This window comes from Pan paniscus, chromosome 2 (genome assembly GCF_029289425.2).
Source record: "Pan paniscus chromosome 2, NHGRI_mPanPan1-v2.0_pri, whole genome shotgun sequence".
Lineage (NCBI taxonomy): Eukaryota > Metazoa > Chordata > Mammalia > Primates > Hominidae > Pan > Pan paniscus.
Window position 1 is genome coordinate 89,507,087 of NC_085926.1, and position 24,677 is coordinate 89,531,763.

The window sequence follows — 24,677 nt, forward strand, 5'->3', positions numbered from 1 at the left end:
TCTGTTCATCTAAAATTAAATTATAAAGGTGGATATTTGATTGGTAACCAAACCTCATGTTCTAGTTATGATTCCAAATCAGCCTAGGAAATGCTAATTTATAGTAAAGAGTATTCAGATGTAGTAGTGATTTAGCATCTCCAAAACTCCTTTCTAGGAGTTTTCCTATACATTCCAATGCTGTTCTGATATTTAACAAAACAAACAAACAAGCAAACAAAACACTTCAGAAAAGCTTTTCAGCACTATTCTGAAAAGCTTCTCCAGGCTGTCTGCTAATATATCCTGAGTATAGAGTTGAGCCTTATGCATTTTGACATTCACCTTAATAACATCTTCATAAATAAGACTTTCTATCCCATTCTCGCTCTGGCCCTTCCCACATAATCGTCTGCTCATTACATGCATATTCTGTTAATTGATCTCATTCTCTGAGCACTGATCATGAAGAACGGAAAACCCAACTAGTGCTACTCTTAGGACATACAGTTCCTTGAAAGTGGACAGCCAAAAAGCTGGCAAAACACCACCATCCTCAGGACCAGAAGCTGTTTTAACATTCTCTTTGTGGCGAATGTACATTGGACATATTTTAGTGTTACTGGCACCTGTCTTACTAAATCTGATGCAATAACAACAAACACAATAAAGCCTTGTTACTAAGCTATCTTTGAGCCATACTGGATTGTGATTGATTTTGCTGTGTTTAATGGTGTGGTGGCATTTTGCCTTAGGCCTTTTTTATTGAACAGTGGAAGGAACAGAAGAAGGAAACACTTGATCACTTTGTAAATGCTGCACATTGCAGGCAGAGTTTAATGACTGAACGTAGCCACTTCCAGTGTATTGAAATGCCTGGGCCTTGCCTCAACGCATTGTACCTCTATTCAGATGGCAAAGAATAGAGTTCCTGTAACATTGTGGAGTGCAGCTCATTTTGGGAATAAACAGTTGCTGTGACCTTGTACAGGCAAATAGACCCTGTCAGGCCTGGAATTGCAGGGCCAGGAAATCATCTGTTTAGTCAGTGCTGGTTCTAGTCATTAGTTTGTGTTTATGGCTGGGAATTGCTAATATAGCCCTGTGTGGAGGGAGCTAACGTCTGAATACTAAAAGAGACCTATTTACCAACAGCTTAATTTTTTTAATTTAAAGTCAATTCAAATTGAAATGAGCCTTTTAACCCTTAATTAGGACCATGTTTCTTCTAAAAGTCAACCACATTAGTCAACTGGAGACAAAATTCACTTTGCAATTGAAAGGCTGCCTTCTTTCTTTCAACAGTAGCCACCATGGTTTACTAAGTGCATTTGTTTCCCTTTCACTATGGTAACTTTACCCATTCCCTGTATCAGCATAGTTCAAAGTCATCAATTACAACTGTGACAAAAATGTGTTATGTGCTTTGGGAATGAGGCCAAGATTCTATCTGGAGGCTCTTCCATAATGATTATTCATTGTATAGGTAGTGCTCATAATACTCCCTGTTTCATACTTGTTTCCATATTATTTTTCAGAGCTGGCAGTTTGCTATTTTACCCCCATATGGGCCCACAGTGTTTAGTTCCTGTTTTATTGTTTCCCCTTCATAAATATGAAATCAGCAGGTTCCCAAAATATTTCTAATTCATCCACTACAAATTGGTATTATTTTGGCTTCCTTCTATTATCTTACTCATATTTTTAGTATTTCTTAATAGAAAATTAACATTTTGCAAAGGCCTCATCTAATTTGTTTCACTGTGGCCCATTCTGGGTGTTTTTTAAAATAAGTTTTGGTGTTTGCTCGATAATGCACAAGCATGCCGTCACTAACTCGGCACTTAAACTTGAAGAGCTGAAGACTAGATTAGCAAGAAAAGGGTAAATAAAACCTAACTGCAGGCTGGGCAGGGTGGCTCATGCCTGTAATCCCAGCAGTTTGGGAGGTTGAGGCGGGGAGATCACTAAGGTCAGGAGTTCGAGACCAGCCTGACCAGTATGGTGAAACCCCATCTTTACTAAAAATACAAAAATTAGTTGGTGTGGTGGCATGCGACTGTAGTCCCAGCTACCTGGGAGGCTGAGATAGGAGAACTGCTTGAACCAAGGAGGCAGAGCTTGCAGCGAGCCAAGATCACGCTGCTAATTCCAGCCTGGGTTACAGAGCAGAGCGAGACTCCGTCTCAAAAAGAAAAAAAAAAAATAAAAAACCTCACTGCAGACTAACAGAAGGCAAATGTGCTCTCTTTTCAGTTGTCTTTTTAATACTGTGCTTATTTTTCTTGTCATTAAAAGAGAAAATATCTTATATTTTTAAAATTAGAAATAATTTTGATTGATGTTATCAAATTTGATTTTTATGTCTATTCATTCCCATAAAATTCACAAACTTCCAAACATTCTTCACAATGTAAAATGTGGGAAGGGGATGACTATCATAACATATAGTTTTATTATGTTATTGGTTATGATGAAAGTATAACAAGGAATTATTTGTTTGGCAGTCAATTTATATCATTCAGCCATTTGACTATAAAACCAATATGCCCTTTGAATATACACTACTCTGCTAGAGGAAAGCACTGCAAAATCCATCATTTCTTTTTCAAGTATATTTGTTCTCAGCCAGGAAAGAATTTCATTTCCTTGTTCTGTTGCCATATGGCATTTTATAATTTCAATGGCTAATTTTAATCCTTAAAGCAGTGATGAACATGAAGTTAATTTGTTCTTTTATCTCCACTTAGAAAGTGTTACTAATCCTACAAATTTGGGCATACAGGGTATTAACATTTTAAAGTGTCTAGGCTAAGAAGAGTCTTTAGAGATAACTTAGTTAACATCTGTCATTTTTTAAATGAGGAAATTGAAGTCCTGATAAGACAAGTGGTTGCAAATAATTCACTCACTTTAAAAATTCATCTCATTCACTGCTAGGTGCTGGACGGTGTGCCAGATATAGGGTGCACAAAATGAATAGGAAATAACTCCTGTCTCTGTATGGCTCAGGCTCTAATCTGGGAATACGTAATTACTTAGGGTAGAGCCTTAGAGTTATTTATAGAAGAGGAAGTCACTGTCTCAAACACCTCATTAAAGTTTGAAGATACCTGATCAGTAAATCTAAGCCAACATCTATTTAATAGGAAAAGCTAGATCAAAACATGCCATTTCCCGCTTCCTAGTCCAGTGCTTTTCCTCTAACATGCTGAAGACAACTTGAAGTATTGGGATAAAAAGAAGAAATTTCAGGAAATTGCTTAGTGAAGATAACATATAAGTGACATATAAAAACGTATCTTGCAACTCCAATTCTCAGGTGAGAAGATCCATTTATAAAATAACCATGATATGAAACTGATCTCCTTTTTAAAAGCTGGGATTTTGACTTTTATTACTATAAGACACAATAAATGGTTGTTTTCATTTCTTTGGGCTGCTACATCAAAATACCATAAGCTGGTTAGTTTATAAACAATGGAAATTTATTTCTCCCTGTTCTGAAGGCTGGGAAGTCCAAGATCAAGGGGCCAGCATATTCGGTGTCTGGTGAAGACTTATTTCCGGGTTCATAGATGACACCTGCTAGCTGGGTCCTCAGATGATAGAAGGGACAAGGCAGTTCTCTGGGACCTCTTTTATAAGGGCACTAATCTCATTCATGAGGACTCTGCCTTCATGATCTAAACCTCCCCAAGATCCCACCTCCTAAAACCAACATATTGGTCATTAGATTTCAACATATGTATTTTAGGGAAACACAATCATTCACATCATAGCAAGTGTCTAGGTCATTTTAGGAAATCGATACATGTTTGATAAAAGTGAAGGAATGAATTCAAACATTATGTGAACAAATACAATTCGTAGCAAATCCAGGATGATATCTAGTAAGGCTTGAGAAGGTGCTGCCTTCCATTTTAATTGTTATCAACTTAGACTCATGGATCATCTTACTTGAATATATCAATATAATATTAAAGATAAGAGTTCCTGCCACAATTAACTAGTTTAAAAATCTTCTTACAAAATGGGAGAAAGCATCTCTGGAGCCACATAAAAAGGTGGCAATTTGCTTCCACTTGAAAGATTTTAAACTATTCAATCACTCTTTGGTTTTGCTATCCTGGGGTTAAGATCCATGAATAATTTTTCCACGTGTTTGACTGACAAGAACATTTACTACTGGATTACCTGAGGGAAGACGTAAATCAGAATTGTGTCATTTTGGCAGCAGCTTTTTGATATGTGTGTATCTGCCTTAGTTAAGTATTGATTTAATAGCTGGTCTCCACTACAGACAACCTTGACTGTATAGCTGGGGCTTTGTATTTTAAAATTTGTCTCTGGATAAATCTTTTTTCCACCCTTCTTGTCTAATCTGTTTTTTCTTTGGTATTCTCTAATAAGTTGACTGGGACTTATTTTCATTAACAAAAGGAAAGAAAGCACATTAATACATCTACTTGTTATTTCCTACTTTTATTCTCTTATATGTGCAACCTCCTTCAGCCTATAAAAATGCTTAAATGAGAGAAATGTGTAGATTGTTACTCACTAGTTTTACATTCAAGGAAGGAAAGGAGATGTTTTCAATATACAATCATTGTCTTTGCTACTATAAGCAAAGATAACACACACACACATTCACACACAAACATAGATGCTCCTTAAAGTCTTTAATACTCAGGAGGATTTTTTGAAGGATAAAGAAGACATGACAGACAGACAGGTAATTGAGCACATGTTGATTTACTGCAAGGGAGAGAGATTGCTTATTGATGATATAAATTTAAAAATTGGCTTGTTAGAGAAAAATACATTTATAGAGATTGTTTCTTTATAAAATAATAATTTTATACATTCTCCACTCATATTCTCAAATTCATTGAACAGTTTTGGTGGAGAATTGAGATACTACTTGGACAAGAAATGGAAAATTTACTTACATGCCTCCCAAATACAATATGTCACTGTCGTCCTACTCATGAAATTGAAAAATTCCCACTGCCCTTCCAACTAAAAGGACACTTACTCATCCGCCCATACCAATGTTAGACATCAAATAGATAGCAAATCCTAGAGAAAGGCTGGGTGCAGTAGCCCAAGCCTGTAACCCCAGCACTTTGGGAAGCTGAAGGGGGAGAAACTCTTAAGGCCAGGAATTCAGTACTAGCCTGGGTAATATAGTGAGACCTCATCTCTACTAAAAGTTTTAAAAATTAGCCAAGCATGGTAGCATGCACCTGTTGACCCAGGCTGAGGTGGGAGGATTGCTTGAGCCCAGGAGGTGGAGGCTGTAGTGAGCTGTCATCATGCCTCTGCACTCCAACCTGGACAGTAGGGTGAGAAGAGCAAGACCCTGGCTCAAAAAAAGAAAAAAAGAAAAAAAAATCCTAAATCCTAGAGAAAGACATGTACGAGAGAGCATTAGCCTTTCTGTGATGTTTTCTCACTTGGAATAGATGACAAAGTCTTGCAATTTTTAATTAAATAAAAGTTTAAATGACTATTTTTCAATTTCATATCAACAGTTTAGAATTGGTAGAAAAATAATTTGTGTTTTAAGGAAGTAATTTGCTTTCAATGATTGATTTTTATAAAATTAAAAGAAAGATTCCTTCCCTGTTCAAACTATACCATTGAATTTCTTTGTTATCTTGGGCATGCTGTCCTTTCCATTGGTGCTTCAATTGTACAGTCTATAAAATACACAGACTGATACCTACACCGATAATTTCAATATAACTTTGATAAGATTTAATTGAGATGGTACATATAAAAGTCCTACCAAAGAAGTAAAGACATCTACAGAAATTAAAATGTTATTATAGAATCTAGCATTTTACTCTGCATATAGTTGACATTAAATGACTATCTATTCATTCGTGGTTAAAGCCTATCAGCTAGTTATCAGGTGTCAGATGTTGCAATGTCTGTCCCTAAACTGTGTGTCACTTAACTTTCTGGACTTCAGTGACCTCAGATGTAAAACACACATACAGATCAATGTGATTTCTAAGGATCTTTTAGCTCCATTAGGCTATTATTCTATTTAATTAGCACATCTCAACTGAATTTTCTATTCATCTAGTCACTCAGGGATGCCGTCTGCTACAAGTAAAAGAAACCTAGGCCACAGTGACTTAAACAAACAGGGTATTGTCTTTCTGACATTATAAGAAATCTTGAGATTGGTGGTTCCTGGATCAAGTACAGAAAACACATCATGCTGAATTTCTTGGCCTTTCACTCATGATCACATGTAAGCTGCTGCAATTCCAGCCATAATGTCCATAATCAAGGCTGGAATAACCTGGCTTCAAGTTGTATTTGTACATCTTGTTAGAAAACAAAAAGGTATCACAAATATTTTAATCGGACTTCTGTGTACATTTCTTTGCCCACCTTTTTGGCCATAACTTTGGCCGTTCATCTCTAGCTTCACTGGTCTAAGGAAGGAAGGATTTGGCTGGCTTCATCTGTGGGCAAAATCAGGATTCTGCTGGCAAGAAGGGAGCAGAGTTTGGGTATTGAGTACCAACACTACTTGCCATAAAATTCTATGTAACAGTTTGTATTTTTCATGTTGATTTATTTGTATATTGAATTATGCTTCATATTGGCCACTTCTACTATCTATGTATGATCTTTCTCAAATGGCACTCCTTCTGTGGAGTCTCTTCCAACCACCAATCACAATGAAGTGATTGCTCAGCATGATTTGTATTAAATGCCCGCTGCCCACTTTCTATTGCAAGGGCCCTTTGGGTATGGGCAGAATTAGGGACATTTTTGCCTTTTTGGGAATCAAAGAGCCCAAACAAGAATAGATGTTTGGCAAATATTTATTTATTTATTTGTTTGTTGAGACGGAGTCTCGCTCTGTCGCCCAGGCCGGACTGCAGTGGCGCTATCTGGGCTCACTGCAAGCTCCACCTCCCGGGTTCCCGCCATTCTCCTGCCTCAGCCTCCCGAGTAGATGGGACCACAGGCGCCCACCACTGCGCCGGGCTAATATTTGTATTTTTAGTAGGGACGGGGTTTCACCGTGTTAGCCAAGATGGTCTCGATCTCCTGACTTTTATGGTTTTTACAACATTTGTTATACAGGTATTCACTAAACACTCAGTCACTTTTTGTTTCTATTACAGATGGCTATACTATACGATACTTGAAAAGAGAGTCACATAATCACTTCCTAAGTACTGCACAAATTATCAAGACTATTGATAGTATCTTGAAGGTAGCTACAGTTAATAAACCTAAAAGTTAAGAATGCTACTCAAACTAGTCACTAGACTTTATCCAATTATGACTAAATAATAACCCTGAGATAATAACAGTAAAGGATACGTAGGCACATATACATACAGCTTCATAAATATTTGTCGGCCTGTGGCGGTGACTCACGCCTGTAATCCCAGGACTTTGGGAGGCCGAGGCGGGCGGATCACAAGGTCAGGAGTTCGAGACCAGCCTGACCAACATGGTGAAACTCTGTCTCTACTAAAAACACAAAAATTAGCTAGGCCTGGTGGCGCACGCCTGTAATCCCAGCTACCTGGGAGGCTGAGGCAGGAGAATAGCTTGAACCTGGAAGGCAGAGATTGCAGTGAGCCGAGATTGTGCCACTGCACCCAAGCCTAGGTGACAGAGTGAGACTCCATCTCAAAAAAAAAAAAAAAAAAAAGAAAAATTATAATTGTTAGGGCAGTAGAATTGACTATATGTAATGGATCTCAGTGTGACACCAAAAGTTGTTCAATACATTGGAAATTGGTCCTACAGCAGCCATTCTTGGTAGGAACTAGAAAACAGTAAGACTAGATTAATGATTGCTATCATTTTAAGTTATTCCAGTAGTTTATTTTGGCAGTGCATTTCCCTTGTCTTATTTTAAGAAACTTTCAGTAAGAAGATATTCTACCATGGATATATTGTGTTTCTTTTCAGAAACATATTTAGTGATTATAAATATTGATTTGTTCACACAGGTTTTACTTTAATGCAAATAATCTTCTCTTCACAATATGAAGTTAATATAAGAAAATTCTAGAATGTAATGACCATCTATAGGGCCTATTCTGTATATAAGTTCTGTAAATCATCAAGTCTATATAAGTTCTGTAAATCATCAAGTCCAAATGTGGCACTGAAATTGAGCTTTAGAAGTTTTAGAAATTATTGACTTCCAAGGATCATCTTGAATCTAAAATTTACATCCCAAATTCCTTCTCAAATGAATTACTAGAGACTTCTTAGAATTTTCACTATGATTTTAGTTCTCAGTGTAATTATAAAAATGCATCAAAAGAATAATACAGCATTTTGAATTTTCTATCAGACAAAATGAAAATAATATAGTAGAGGCAGTTTTAGGCATATCTCTGTAAAACAGTAAATAGATGCTGAACCCTAAATTATAAGCTGAAATCAATGTTCGATAACCAGTTCAATAGGCTTACAAAAACCATTTTATGCAGAGATATGGCCAGAAATTAAAAAGATAACACAGTTATTTAAAAAGCTCTCATCTAGTAACAGTTCATAAGTGTATTAGTTTAAATAGGAACTGTATATCCCTCTGTATTTCAGATATAGACAAAGGAATATATTTAAATCTTTATTTTAGGCCATTGCCATAGGAGGTAAGGAAAAGTACTGTCAAACCAGAAAAAAATATTGTAGCTCATGAAAATTATTTATCAAGAATCTTAAAAATACACGTGAAGCCATGATCTCTTCTTTCAGTTGCTTACACTTTGTGGGACGAAGTTGTACCCACAGAGCAATTAGAAAGCTAGTCAATGTTAATATACTGCTTACTGCAGTGCAGATAGTATACACATTGCATCATGTTTTAAAAAGGGAATTACTACATGGTGACATGGTTTTGCTTTATGTTCTCCACAAATAGTCCAATGCCAAGTAAAGCTGTGAAAAGACAAGCTGGAAATTTCATCATACACTAGTGCCAAAATAATCTAAATCTTGTGTGTGTGTTTTTCTTCTTAACATTTGGTGCAAATTCAAGCATTTATGTAGAAAAACTACAGTAGGCTCTGTCATTTGCTTCTGTAAATTCTTGGAGGAAAAACTTGATTTTTATTTATAATAAATTCATATTCGAACTTACTTAAATCTGTTTTACATATTTTCAAAAAAATTATCACAGACTTTTAAAAGAGAGTCATTTTGTTTGTAGCTTGTCGACCAGGTTTCTACAAGGCATTGGATGGTAATATGAAGTGTGCTAAGTGCCCGCCTCACAGTTCTACTCAGGAAGATGGTTCAATGAACTGCAGGTGTGAGAATAATTACTTCCGGGCAGACAAAGACCCTCCATCCATGGCTTGTACCCGTGAGTAGTTTTGCTGCAACCCATGCCTCCATGTTTGTTTTGTTTTCTTCTTGTTACTGTGCTGTTTGTTTTTGTTTTAAAGCATTTGGCCCATTTCCTTCTGTTGCCCGTGTGCAAATTGAAAGCTTTCTCTGCTTCACTCCCCATGCTTGGCTCACCACAAATGCAACATTTATCACACAAAATGAATTAAATTTTAAAGCACTTCCTGCAACACAACCCCTTGAAAGAGAGAACATTTTCTGTGTCTTGTTTAGATCCTGCATTACATATGACAGGATAGGGGAGGTTATAGACAGGGGATTTATGTTTTTACATTTCTATTCCCTCTTGCTGTATGTTGGTCATAGGTCATAGGGAAAAAGGACTAAGAGTTATAAAACTAATACTAAAGTTTTCATAACTATTCACAAGGGTTTTGAACATAGTGATGAGTTACTTTGTTAGAATTTGTGAATGTATCCTTACCCTTGAGTTAAAACTCCCCCATTCACAGCTTGGGGAAGACAGTGTTCTTGAATCCATGTGTCTATAATATCATGGATCCTCTAAGGATGAACTGAAAGTTGATAATAAAGAAAGGATAGTTATTTACCTCATTCAGTTCCATTGTAAATTATCTATTTCCCTTGTAGTAGAAAACAGAAGTGAGGCTCATTAATCTTTGTTGAACTACTTTGCAGGACCTCCATCTTCACCAAGAAATGTTATCTCTAATATAAACGAGACCTCAGTTATCCTGGACTGGAGTTGGCCCCTGGACACAGGAGGCCGGAAAGATGTTACCTTCAACATCATATGTAAAAAATGTGGGTGGAATATAAAACAGTGTGAGCCATGCGGCCCAAATGTCCGCTTCCTCCCTCGACAGTTTGGACTCACCAACACCACGGTGACAGTGACAGACCTTCTGGCACATACTAACTACACCTTTGAGATTGATGCCGTTAATGGGGTGTCAGAGCTGAGCTCCCCACCAAGACAGTTTGCTGCGGTCAGCATCACAACTAATCAGGCTGGTGAGTACATACTAGATGCTTCTTACTCTTATCATATCAAGTCTGAGTAATGGTTTTCACTCTGGGTGGAAAACTGGGCGGAAGGAAAAAAAGATTTTATAGAACCCCAGGATTTTGCCTTCTAACACATTTAAACAGTTATGGCACATTAAATAATTTAATTCTTCAAGTGAGAATAAACCATATTTGTTAGGTGATTTTTAAACTAGTTTATACCCATTGTTTCCCAATTTGAAATCCTTAAATATTTGAGGCGCTCAGATAGTAGTAGAGGGGCTCCTTGGGGGAAACATTTTTATATTTCAGAGAACTTAGGCAATGAATCTTAGCTTTAAAAAAAGTTATGCAGGATATGAAAAATCGTAAATATCTTCAGCTTAGTTAAAATTAGGTATTCCTTTGTTATTTCATACTTCTAAGAAGTTCTGTGTATTATAACTGATAGTTATAAATCTCTGATTGCTTAATAATAACTATGTAGATTACTTATGGATTTTACTTGTGGGATTTTAATTGTGAATCTCTCAAACATATAAATGGATTATATATTACATAGAAATAATGCCCCTTTGAGATATAACAATCATTTTTCAATATTGATAACTGATAAATGAGTAATAAACAGTTTTCTTTTGTATTCAAAATGTCTTGTACAAAGCTAAACTGATAGGTATTTGTTGTGCTTAAATTATTGCTACAAAATGTCAGAATTAGGTATACATCCCAAGAAGCTCAATTCAGACATATTATTGTCTTATTTTTACACACACACACACACACACACACACACACACACACACACACATTGGAGCCAAAGGGAGAGGGAAGAGAGAGACAAGATGCCACTCTGATTCTCCAGAGAACTACCGATTCTCCAGTTCTCTCCCAGGTGGGGTCACCTCTGAGCTGGTTGTCAAGATTGAGTATAAACTCGGCTTCTGCTCTTCATTTGGCTTACATTATGGACATCCCTCTGGTCCCTAGTGGGAATCACCCTTTGCTCTGAGAATATCAGAATGTGTCCTGGGTGCTCTAGGCAAAAGGAAACCAGAGATGACTAAATTATCTTATCACCTAGGTCTTCTAGTAGCCAAATCATGAGCCAAAAAAACTCACCACATTCTGTTTCCTGATATCACCTGGCTTACTCAGAAAGGTTAGTTCAACTAGCAAAGACACAGAGTAAGTGTTATCTGCAAAAGCAAGTATGCATCAATATGACTCTGCTGGTTGTTAACATTTTCATCTATTTATCTACTGGTTAAATGTAGTTCTAGCTGTCCCTGCAGGTTATTACAGAAATGCCTCTCTACTGGTTAATTTCTCAAATACACTGAGTAGTCCCCTAAGCTCAGTATGTCAGGTCCATCTCCATTCTCCCTATCATTCAGCAACCAAAGGGATAAATCTTTGCATAAGAGGGGTATCCAGAGCCTTTGGCTAGCACCCGTCTTTCTTGAGGGGCCCCTGTCTTCCCCATGCCAATGGATAGATATTTTAAATATAAGCCATGGCAGAGTCCATCCATATTCAAATACGTATCTTTCTGATTCTAAATTTCTCTTTCGTTTCCACTTTGCTTCTGGTCTCATATATTGATGAAAATCTTATATTTTTACATTCCTCATGATGATAAGTAAACTTAATTTGTGGAAAATACATGAATTTTAAATGAAGTGCACTGAATCATTACTTTAATCTTGCTCACTGTATCTGTAATTTCTCCCACTTGGAGCTAGATCCCAGACCAACCAGTATATGCTTTGCTTTGCTTCCGTTAATGGTATTTATACTTTGTAACTAATGATATTTAAAAGTTTATAACTTAGGTTTATTTAACTGTCTTCTATGGGAAAAAATGAGTACTGCAATACTGTTGCTATATATTGCATGATTATGGCTTCTCATCTTCAGCTAACACAGGAATTTTAACAAATTATGATCATGTGGCAAATGGTTTTCCGGAGCGCTATATTTCAAGCTGATTTACTACCTTGTTTAAAATTGTAGCATCAATCTGTGTTACAATTATCTCTTAAGTCAAACAGAATTGTATAAAAACAAACAAGAGCTCCTTATTTCCTATCTTATCATTCCCCTCTGGCTTTCTGACAATGCATTTATCAGGAAACTAATAGTTCCAAATATATACAGTAAATGAATCTAGGTAAAGTGGCAACCAAGACCAGGCCAAGACATTAAAAAATAAATGAGATTGATGCTTTGGCCCTCCCAGTTACAAATCACAGTTTAAGACAGATTCAGCAAAGGTGATATAAGTTACTTACCCTAGTCTCTCTCCCATTTAAAAAAAATCACTAATGTGTTTATAATATGCACCACCAGGCATTTTATATATTTATTTCAGGATGTCTGTATCATTTTGTGTGCCTGGGGAGATAGAGGTCTTTGTTCTATCTTCAAATCTCCGGGGTAAGATATATAAGCATGATTAGAAGCAATGCTTTTTCTGAAGGGAGTGTTTCTTTGTTTTCCTTTATTTTTGTTCTTGTGAAGGTTAATGGACTGGTAGCCTTGAAAAATAAGCTCCCTACCACTGGAAGGATATGGCTGTGACAGATATGATGCCAGGGTGTTTAAAATCCTCCTAGCCTCTATCTTTGACGTGGATATAAAGGGGAAGCATGAATGTGTCCCTTTTAATTTAGTTTGTGAGATCGAGTTTGTTGATTCTTCTCTTGATGACATTGTAAAAGCATTGTGATGATCAAATGATAAGGCACCTTTTAAATTGTAGAAGATTATGTTGTAAATTCGGATATTAGTTCTCAGCTCTCAATACTTTCACAAAGTATGTCAGTGAGATAAGAAAGTAGGCCACCATATAAAGATTGTATCTGTGAATCCATCAGTCAAACAAGTAAAGAAAGAATTGCAGATTACAAAACAAAAATCTTCAAACTTATAACGACATAAATTGCTGCTTTTTGTTTTCTTTCACAGAATGAGTATATTCATCTTTGTTCTTCTGGACAAAAACAATCATTCCACTAGTGGAATATGCATATCTGTTCATTCTTAACTGCCATTATAGAATCTGCCGCTTTCCACTATTCTATAGCATATAATGATCTCAGACTAGAATAAGGAGCACTAATAGAGAATTTATGTGGCCTTGGGGTTTTGAGGTCCACCTCTACTCTTATTTTACTACTTGGATGAACTGAGATCTGAGAAGCTTTTTCAACATTTCATCAAGACAGCAAAGTTCTGAGTAAATTGACATTTCCTCCCTTTTCCAGTTTACCCTATTGGAATTCAGCATGTGTATGTACAATTCCTATCATAAAATTGGATTCATTCACATGTGTGAAAATATTGCAATAGTGTGCATTATGCCTACATACTTTCACCCAGATTTCTCCTAGATTAATAATTTATTCCACGTGCTTTATCCTTCCCACCCCCATCTCTCTTTCTATGTAAATGTTACTTATTTCTGAACCACTTGCAGATATTATGCCCTTTTCCTCCTGAACACTTCAGTGACAATTTCTTTTTTTTTTCTTTTTTTTTTTTTATTATACTTTAAGTTTTAGGGTACATGTGCACATTGTGCAGGTTAGTTACATATGTATACATGTGCCGTGCTGGTGCGCTGCACCCACTAACTCGTCATCTAGCATTAGTTATATCTCCCAATGCTATCCCTCCCCCCTCCCCCCCACCCCACCACAGTCCCCAGAGTGTGATATTCCCCTTCCTGTGTCCATGTGATCTCATTGTTCAATTCCCACCTATGAGTGAGAATATGCGGTGTTTGGTTTTTTGTTCTTGTGATAGCTTACTGAGAATGATGATTTCCAATTTCATCCATGTCCCTACAAAGGACGTGAACTCATCATTTTTTATGGCTGCATAGTATTCCATGGTGTATATGTGCCACATTTTCTTAATCCAGTCTATCATTGTTGGACATTTGGGTTGGTTCCAAGTCTTTGCTATGGTGAATAATGCCGCAATAAACATACGTGTGCATGTGTCTTTATAGCAGCATGATTTATAGTCCTTTGGGTATATACCCAGTAATGGGATGGCTGGGTCAAATGGTATTTCTAGTTCTAGATCCCTGAGGAATCGCCACACTGACTTCCACAATGGTTGAACTAGTTTACAGTCCCACCAACAGTGTAAAAGTGTTCCTGTTTCTCCACATCCTCTCCAGCACCTGTTGTTTCCTGACTTTTTAATGATTGCCATTCTAACTGGTGTGAGATGGTATCTCATAGTGGTTTTGATTTGCATTTCTCTGATGGCCAGTGATGATGAGCATTTTTTCATGTGTTTTTTGGCTGCATAAATGTCTTCTTTTGAGAAGTGTCTGTTCATGTCCTTCGCCCACTTTTTGATGGGGTTGTTTGTTTTTTTCTTGTAAATTTGTTTGAGTTCATTGTAGATTCTGGATATTAGCCCTTTGTCAGATGAGTAGGTTGCGAAAATTTTCTCCCATTTTGTAGGTTGCCTGTTCACTCTGTGTTAGTTTCTTTTGCTGTGCAGAAGCTCTTTATTTTAATTAGATCCCATTTGCCAATTTTGTCTTTTGTTGCCATTGCTTTTGGTGTTTTGGACATGAAGTCCTTGCCCATGCCTATGTCCTGAATGGTAATGCCTAGGTTTTCTTCTAGGGTTTTTATGGTTTTAGGTCTAACGTTTACATCTTTAATCCATCTTGAATTGATTTTTGTATAAGGTGTAAGGAAGGGATCCAGTTTCAGCTTTCTACATATGGCTGGCCAGTTTTCCCAGCACCATTTATTAAATAGGGAATCCTTTCCCCATTGCTTGTTTTTCTCAGGTTTGTCAAAGATCAGATAGTTGTAGATATGTGGCGTTATTTCTGAGGGCTCTGTTCTGTTCCATTGATCTATATCTCTGTTTTGGTACCAGTACCATGCTGTTTTGGTTACTGTAGCCTTGTAGTATAGTTTGAAGTCAGGTAGTGTGATGCCTCCAGCTTTGTTCTTTTGGCTTAGGATTGACTTGGCGATGCGGGCTCTTTTTTGGTTCCATATGAACTTTAAAGTAGTTTTTTCCAATTCTGTGAAGAAAGTCATTGGTAGCTTGATGGGGATGGCATTGAATCTGTAAATTACCTTGGGCAGTATGGCCATTTTCACGATATTGATTCTTTCTACCCATGAGCATGGAATGTTCTTCCATTTGTTTGTATCCTCTTTTGAGCAGTGGTTTGTAGTTCTCCTTGAAGAGGTCCTTCACATCCCTTGTAAGTTGGATTCCTAGGTATTTTATTCTCTTTGAAGCAATTGTGAATGGGAGTTCACTCATGATTTGGCTCTCTGTTTGTCTGTTGTTGGTGTATAAGAATGCTTGTGATTTTTGCACATCGATTTTGTATCCTGAGACTTTGCTGAAGTTGCTTATCAGCTTAAGGAGATTTTGGGCTGAGACAATGGGGTTTTCTAGATATACAATCATGTAGTCTGCAAACAGGGACAATTTGACTTCCTCTTTTCCTAATTGAATACCCTTTATTTCCTTCTCCTGCCTAATTGCCCTGGCCAGAATTTCCAACACTATGTTGAATAAGAGTGGTGAGAGAGGGCATCCCTGTCTTGTGCCAGTTTTCAAAGGGAATGCTTCCAGTTTTTGCCCATTCAGTATGATATTGGCTGTGGGTTTGTCATAGATAGCTCTTATCATTTTGAAATACGTCCCATCAATACCTAATTTATTGAGAGTTTTTAGCATGAAGGGTTGTTGAATTTTGTCAAAGGCTTTTTCTGCGTCTATTGAGATAATCATATGGTTTTTGTCTTTGGCTCTGTTTATATGCTGGATTACATTTATTGATTTGCGTATATTGAACCAGCCTTGCATCCCAGGGATGAAGCCCACTTGATCATGGTGGATAAGCTTTTTGATGTGCTGCTGGATTCGATTTGCCAGTATTTTATTGAGGATTTTTGCATCAATGTTCATCAAGGATATTGGTCTAAAATTCTCTTTTTTGGTTGTATCTCTGCCCGGCTTTGGTATCAGAATGATGCTGGCCTCATAAAATGAGTTAGGGAGGATTCCCTCTTTTTCTATTGATTGGAATAGTTTCAGAAGGAATGGTACCAGTTCCTCCTTGTACCTCTGGTAGAATTCAGCTGTGAATCCATCTGGTCCTGGACTCTTTTTGGTTGGTAAACTATTGATTATTGCCACAATTTCAGCTCCTGTTATTGGTCTATTCAGAGATTCAACTTCTTCCTGGTTTAGTCTTGGGAGAGTGTATGTGTCGAGGAATTTATCCATTTCTTCTAGATTTTCTAGTTTATTTGCGTAGAGGTGTTTGTAGTATTCTCTGATGGTAGTTTGTATTTCTGTGGGATCGGTAGTGATATCCCCTTTATCATTTTTTATTGTGTCTATTTGATTCTTCTCTCTTTTTTTCTTTATTAGTCTTGCTAGCGGTCTATCAATTTTGTTGATCCTTTCAAAAAACCAGCTCCTGGATTCATTGATTTTTTGAATGGTTTTTTTTGTCTCTATTTCCTTCAGTTCTGCTCTGATTTTAGTTATTTCTTGCCTTCTGCTAGCTTTTGAATGTGTTTGCTCTTGCTTTTCTAGTTCTTGTAATTGTGATGTTAGGGTGTCAATTTTGGATCTTTCCTGCTTTCTCTTGTGGGCATTTAGTGCTATAAATTTCCCTCTACACACTGCTTTGAATGCGTCCCAGAGATTCTGGTATGTCGTGTCTTTGTTCTCGTTGGTTTCAAAGAACATCTTTATTTCTGCCTTCATTTCGTTATGTACCCAGTAGTCATTCAGGAGCAGGTTGTTCCGTTTCCATGTAGTTGAGCCGCTTTGAGTGAGATTCTTAATCCTGAGTTCTAGTTTGATTGCACTGTGGTCTGAGAGATAGTTTGTTATAATTTCTGTTCTTTTACATTTGCTGAGGAGAGCTTTACTTCCAACTATGTGGTCAATTTTGGAATAGGTGTGGTGTGGTGCTGAAAAAAATGTATATTCTGTTGATTTGGGGTGGAGAGTTCTGTAGATGTCTATTAGGTCTGCTTGGTGCAGAGCTGAGTTCAATTCCTGGGTATCCTTGTTGACTTTCTGTCTCATTGATCTGTCTAATGTTGACAGTGGGGTGTTAAAGTCTCCCATTATTAATGTGTGGGAGTCTAAGTCTCTTTGTAGGTCACTCAGGACTTGCTTTATGAATCTGCGTGCTCCTGTATTGGGTGCATATATATTTAGGATAGTTAGCTCTTCTTGTTGAATTGATCCCTTTACCATTATGTAATGGCCTTCTTTGTCTCTTTTGATCTTTGTTGGTTTAAAGTCTGTTTTATCAGAGACTAGGATTGCAACCCCTGCCTTTTTTTGTTTTCCATTTGCTTGGTAGATCTTCCTCCATCCTTTTATTTTGAGCCTATGTGTGTCTCTGCACGTGAGATGGGTTTCCTGAATACAGCACACTGATGGGTCTTGACTCTTTATCCAATTTGCCAGTCTGTGTCTTTTAATTGGAGAATTTAGTCCGTTGACATTTAAAGACAATATTGTTATGTGTGAATTTGATCCTGTCATTATGATGTTAGCTGGTGATTTTGCTCGTTAGTTGACGCAGTTTCTTCCTAGTCTCGATGGTCTTTACATTTTGGCATGATTTTGCAGCAGCTGGTACCGGTTGTTCCTTTCCATGTTTAGTGCTTCCTTCAGGAGCTCTTTTAGGGCAGGCCTGGTGGTGACAAAATCGGTCAGCATTTGCTTGTCTGTAAAGTATTTTATTTCTCCTTCACTTATGAAGCTTAGTTTGGCTGGATATGAAATTCTGGGTTGAAAATTCTTTTCTTTAAGAATGTTGAATATTGGCCCCTACTCTCTTCTGGCTTGTAGGGTTTCTGCCGAGAGATCCGCTGTTAGTCTGATGGGCTTCCCTTTGAGGGTAACCCGACCTTTCTCTCTGGCTGCCCTTAACATTTTTTCCTTCATTTCAACTTTGGTGAATCTGACAATTATGTGTCTTGGAGTTGCTCTTCTCGAGGAGTATCTTTGTGGCATTCTCTGTATTTCCTGAATCTGAATGTTGGCCTGCCTTGCTAGATTGGGGAAGTTCTCCTGGATAATATCCTGCAGAGTGCTTTCCCAACTTGGTTCCATTCTCCCCATCACTTTCAGGTACACCAATCAGACGTAGATTTGGTCTTTTCACATAGTCCCATATTTCTTGGAGGCTTTGCTCATTTCTTTTTATTGTTTTTTCTCTAAACTTCCCTTCTCACTTCATTTCATTCATTTCATCTTCCATCACTGATACCCTTTCTTCCAGTTGATCGCATCGGCTCCTGAGGCGTCTGCATTCTTCACGTAGTTCTCGAGCCTTGGTTTTCAGCTCCATCAGCTCCTTTAAGCACTTCTCTGTATTGGTTATTCTAGTTATACATTCTTCTAAATTATTTTCAAAGTTTTCATCTTCTTTGCCTTCGGTTTGAATGTCCTCCCGTAGCTCGGAGAAATTTGATCGTCTGAAGCCTTCTTCTCTCAGCTCGTCAAAGTCATTCTCCATCCAGCTTTGTTCCATTGCTGGTGAGGAACTGCGTTCCTTTGGAGGAGGAGAGGCGCTCTGCGTTTTAGAGTTTCCAGTTTTTCTGTTCTGTTTTTTCCCCATCTTTGTGATTTTATCTACTTTTGGTCTTTGATGATGGTGATGTACAGATGGGTTTTTGGTGTGGATGTCCTTTCTGTTTGTTAGTTTTCCTTCTAACAGACAGGACCCTCAGCTGCAGGTCTGTTGGAATACCCTGCCTTGTGAGGTGTCAGTGTGCCCCTGCTGGGGGGTGCCTCCCAGTTAGGCTGCTTGGGGGTCAGGGGTCAGGGACCCACTTGAGGAGGCAGTCTGCTGGTTCTCAGATCTCCAGCTGCGTGCTGGGAGAACCACTGCTCTCTTCAAAGCTGTCAGACAGGGACATTTAAGTCTGCAGAGGTTACTGCTGTCTTTTTGTTTGTCTGTGCCCTGCCCCCAGAGGTGGAGCCTACAGTGGCAGGCAGGCCTCCTTGAGCTGTGGTGGGCTCCACCCAGTTGGAGCTTCCGGGCTGCTTTGTTTACCTAAGCAAGCCTGGGCAATGGCGGGCGCCCCTCCCCCAGCCTGGCTGCTGCCTTGCAGTTTGATCTCAGACTGCTGTGCTAGCAATCAGCGAGATTCTGTGGGCGTAGGACCCTCCGAGCCAGGTGTGGGATATAGTCTCGTGGTGAGCTGTTTTTTAAGCCGGTTTGAAAAGCGCAATATTCGGGTGGGAGTGACCCGATTTTCCAGGTGTGTCCGTCACCCCTTTCTTTGACTCGGAAAGGGAACTCCCTGACCCCTTGCGCTTCCCAGGTGAGGCAATGCCTCGCCCTGCTTCGGCCCGCGCACGGTGCGCGCACCCACTGGCCTGCATCCACTGTCTGGCACTCCCTAGTGAGATGAACTCGGTACCTCAGATGGAAATGCAGAAATCACCCGTCTTCTGCGTCGCTCACGCTGGGAGCTGTAGACTGGAGCTGTTCCTATTCGGCCATCTTGGCTCCTCCCGAGTCTCCATATAAATGCTTTTACATAGTCTCAATATATTTATTAAAATCAAGACATTAGCATTGTTCTATACTATAATCTCATCTGAAGATACTAGTCAACTTTTGTTCATTGTTTCACTCATATCCAAATGGCAAAAACAAATTGATGTTCTGTTTACCTCCAGTTTCTATTTATAATAATAACATATACTGATATAATATAGTTCCCATCCATAAAAATAAATAAGTAATTTTCTGTAAATTCAAGGCAGATGCAAAAAAAAAAAAAAAAAAAAGTGGAGAAGGAAGAAGACCAACACTTATTGATAGGACTTTCCAGGTGCTGGATATGATGCAGGGAATTTCAGAGTTGCCATTCCATTCAAAAATGATCAGCAAATTACGATATTTAAAAGAGAGAACGTGACTTCATTTTATGTAGATTTTCGATAGAAGGTGCACTAATTTATGTAAAGGAAAAGATCTTTGAGGCTGTTAGCTATAATGAAGGAATTCCTATCCTCTGCTTTAGACAGAATGACCTCTATTATCTACTTAATTTGATGATCAAAGAGAACCTCCTTCTTTTCCTCTTAGATAAACCCCTTCCTTTCTTCTGGCTGAAAATTGCCATCCATTACATGAAGGGATTAAACTGGAAATCCAATAATTATTTTTGTTTTTAGTTTATTTTTTGGCATTCTGGGACTATAATTCAAAATGTTGTCACTAATATAATTTTAAACAATTAATTATTTTTGACCTTTAGGACCACCTATGGACTTACTTACTATAAAAAACGTTTATAGGCTTTCTCGTTCATGGTTTTATGGCCTTTTATTTCACAGAATAAAGCAATAGTATCCATTCGTTAAGAAAAGTAAATATCTTTAATAAATGTTAAATAAACAAGATATACTTAAAAAAAGAACTGTAAAATATTAGAGCCCTTTGACTAAATTTAGAATCCACACTAGGCTAGGTGCGGTGGCTCATGTCTGTAATTCCAGCACTTTGGGAGGCCGAAGCTGGTGGATCACTTGAGGTCAGGAATTCAAGACCAGCCTGGTCAACATGGTGAAACCCTGTCTCTATAAAAATACAAAAATTAGCCAGGCATGATGGCAGGTGCCTGTAATTCCAGCTACACTGGAGGCTGAGGCAGGAGAATTGCTTGAACCCAGGAGGCGGAGGTTGCAGTGAGCTGAGATCGCGCCATTGCACTCCAGCCTGGGCGACAGAGCAAGACTCTGTCTCAAAAAAAAAAAAAAAAAAAGGAGAAAGAAAGAAAGAATCCACAGTATTTTTTTGCATTTGATAAAGAAAATATTTCTAAGTTTTCTGTAGTTTCATTCTGGAATATGTTTCCTCTAGCCACCTTATTTTTCTTTTGGAACTTAGTGTATGTAGATATGACAAAGAAATAACTCATGTTGAAGATATCAGTCAGGCTTCAGCATTTCTGAAGAAGCAAACATTTTAAAATAAAGGTAGAATAAATGCTTAGCTGAATCTGCCATTAAACTATGGCCACCTATTGGTATAGTCCCTATAGAACTGTATGTTGCCGTGTAATTATACTCCTTGGAAGTAAATTAAACACCAAAAGGATCTACATGAATTCTTTCAGAACATGAAGGTAGATGTTTTTCAGCGCCAATGTAGCGAATCGGAAACTTTAAACATAATGAAAATCACCTAACAAAATAGTGAACATCATATGACTTTAGTAATGTTCTATGATGCATCCTTCTCTTTGTTTTATTTTATGATTAGTGAAACCTAAAAATCGAAGTCTTAACATTTTGTTTATCTCAACAAACAAATGACGTCTGAATTTGGCCCTGAGAGTATAAGTGGTTATATACATTATGATTTTCACAGTACATCATGCTTGACTGGCAATTCAGCTTCTTCCTGTTTTGAAATCAAGGCAGATACCTGTGCATCTGGGAATGTCACCGTGCAGTGATGTGTCATAGCGTGGCCAAGGCTTCCACATCATTTAACACATTAATGATGCCTTCTCAGCCATCACACCCTGGTATGGAGGCACATTACATAACTGTAGAATGAGCAATAAGCTGAGCAAAAGCAAAAACCATATATTGTCCTGACAGTTATTCAAAACCCTTATATGAGCTTAGAGGCCATAACAAAATGGAACATGAGCTAAGGAAGACAGTTGGAGAGCTTCATGAATCTAAACTGAATTTTCATTCCGTCTTCATTTCTGGTTTTATATACGACTCTAATTAGTGGAGAAGACATGTACCTGGAAGGGTATGATTACAACTTTCATTCAAGAGTTTTCACTAGAAAAAGAATATTAATAACCAGTTAGAGGAGTAAATATAGTGTTAACTAAAGCACATGGAAATTAAGAAAGAATTAGACTTTTGATGCTAACTTGTTGTATGTTAACTATATTCCCCCAAGGGCAAAAAATATTTAATTCACAGAAAGTTTTCTCATCCTTATTTTCCAAGGAGAACATTTTTAGTCTCAAATCACAATAAAATCATATTTTATACTTTAAATGTGCTCTACCTCCCTAAAGTTAACTGAAATATAGTCCTTAGGATATAATAGCATTGTATGTGAGTAATTGAGAAATTTAATAAATGCAAGTATTTAGAAAGAAAGAAAATGTTCTGTTTCCAAAAGCAGATATATTACTACCACTGGCAAAACTCTTTCATAATAAATTCTTAATTATATTTCAGCATCTCCCAAAGTGTTATCTCAGTGTGAATAACCATTATACAGCTCAGCATTCTGACTTTATAATCCTATCAATATAGTACCAGTGTTCAAATAGAAAAAAAAAAAATACATCCCTTTCTTAAGTGACTTTATAGATATCTGTCAGGAAATTATTGCAATAAGTATCCAAATTACAAAGACTATGACTATGAGGTATGGCACCCCTATAAGCAGGGGCCCTGACATTCTATACCATTCGCAGCAAAGTAAAAGAATGCCAAGGCCAAAGAGGTGAGAAGTTCATATTTTCTGCTTTTTATTATTATTAATTGCTGACCTAACTCTTCTTGACATGATTAGCACTGCACTTCAGTCCTTTATGTAATTATCTTATTCAATCTTACAACAATTTTATATGGCTATAAGTGAATAAGTGTCTTGTCCATGGCCGCACAACTCCAGAGCCCCTATCTACATATTCTTTTTCCTATGGGTTGCAAAGGAGAGGCTTTGCACAAAATCTAAGTAAGGCTGAAGAAAGAAATATATAAAGATGGTTATTTTATTATAGTAAAATCTTGACTGCCTGGTACACAGGTGGTGTGATTTCTTCTTTGAAATCAAAATTTCGCATGAGTGTATTTACTCTTAATCAATGCTAATTCAAAAGCACCCTCTTGACAATTCATCATCCAGAAATAACCTCTTACTCCTTTCCTTTTTCATTTCAATTGGAAAAAAAATAATTATAACAAATTGACAGAAAAAAAAATCTGTCTCTGCTCACAAGTTTTTCCCAGGAAATAGCTTTAAAGGCAAGGCCATGTGCCTGAGTAAGAAGAGTTCTGGAATGTGTGTCCAAAGAGGTAAATATTCATCTTGATCCCACTCCGATTGGGCCTCAGAGTAGGTCGGAACTATTGCTTTATCTTTCTGTGAAATGTAACATTTGGACTAGACCATTTCTAAGTTTCTTTCCAATTATATATTCTAGGAAACTAAGTTAATGCACATTGTATCATGTACTTAAGAAAAAATAATCCACTGTTTATTTATAAGTGAAGCAAATATGCCTTGGGAAAAAAAGGTATTTGAAAAACAAAGTGGAACAGGACAGTAGCAAAAGTCCAATTGTAAATTCAGGTACTGTCACTTAATATTGAAGTGACTATTTTTTGTATTTTTAAATTTGGTTTGTTTATGCATTCATTTGCAATTTTGTTTAGAAATGAATTTAAGGGAGTTATTCGACTAAACTTACTGGCATCGTTGTATCCTTTTTGATTATTGGTACAGTAAGTCCTACACATAGATTGTTGTGAGGACTAAATAAAATGAGAGAGCATTTGTGACTGGGAAAGGGCTTGAATAAGTTGTGCTCTGTCTCCATAATGATCATGCAGATCTTCTCGTGTCTGGGGGAAATAGAAACTCTTTTTTTTTAATTAAAAATGTGAATAAATATATATATTTTTTTATTTTATTATTATTATACTTTAAGTTTGAGGGTACATGTGAACAATGTGCAGATTAGTTACATATGTATACATGTGCCATGCTGGTGTGCTGCACCCATTAACTCTTCATTTAGCATTAGGTGTATCTCCTAAAGCTATCCCTTCCCCCTCCCCCCACCCCACAACAGTCCCCAGAGTGTGATGTTCCCCTTCCTGTGTCCATGTGTTCTCATTGTTCAATTCTCACCTATGAGTGAGAATATACAGTGTTTGGTTTTTTGTTCTTGCGATAGTTTACTGAGAATGATGATTTCCAATTTCATCCATGTCCCTGCAAAGGACATGAACTCATCATTTTTTATGGCTGCATAGTATTCCATGGTGTATATGTGCCACATTTTCTTAATCCAATCTATCATTGTTGGACATTTGGGTTGGTTCCAAGTCTTTGCTATTGTGAATAGTGCTGCAATAAACATAGGTGTGCATGTGTCTTTGTAGCAGCATGATTTATAGTCCTTTGGGTATATACCCAGTAATGGAATGGCTGGGTCAAATGGTATTTCTAGTTCTAGATCCCTGAGGAATCGCCACACTGACTTCCACAATGTTTGGAC

At 37.5% G+C, this 24,677-nt stretch overlaps 1 protein-coding gene across 6 annotated transcripts in view; it reads left to right on the plus strand.

Annotated features, from left to right (window-relative positions):
• The window catches only part of EPHA3 (EPH receptor A3), a 368,318-nt gene that overhangs the window by 223,966 nt on the left and 119,675 nt on the right, over positions 1-24,677 (plus strand). For all 6 annotated transcript variants that reach the window (XM_055110167.2, XM_055110170.2, XM_003831520.5 and 3 more), the window contains exons 4-5: positions 9,191-9,346; positions 10,030-10,365. In XM_055110167.2, the coding sequence (XP_054966142.1) occupies positions 9,191-9,346; positions 10,030-10,365 (492 nt within the window). The remainder of the gene's footprint in view (positions 1-9,190; positions 9,347-10,029; positions 10,366-24,677) is intronic.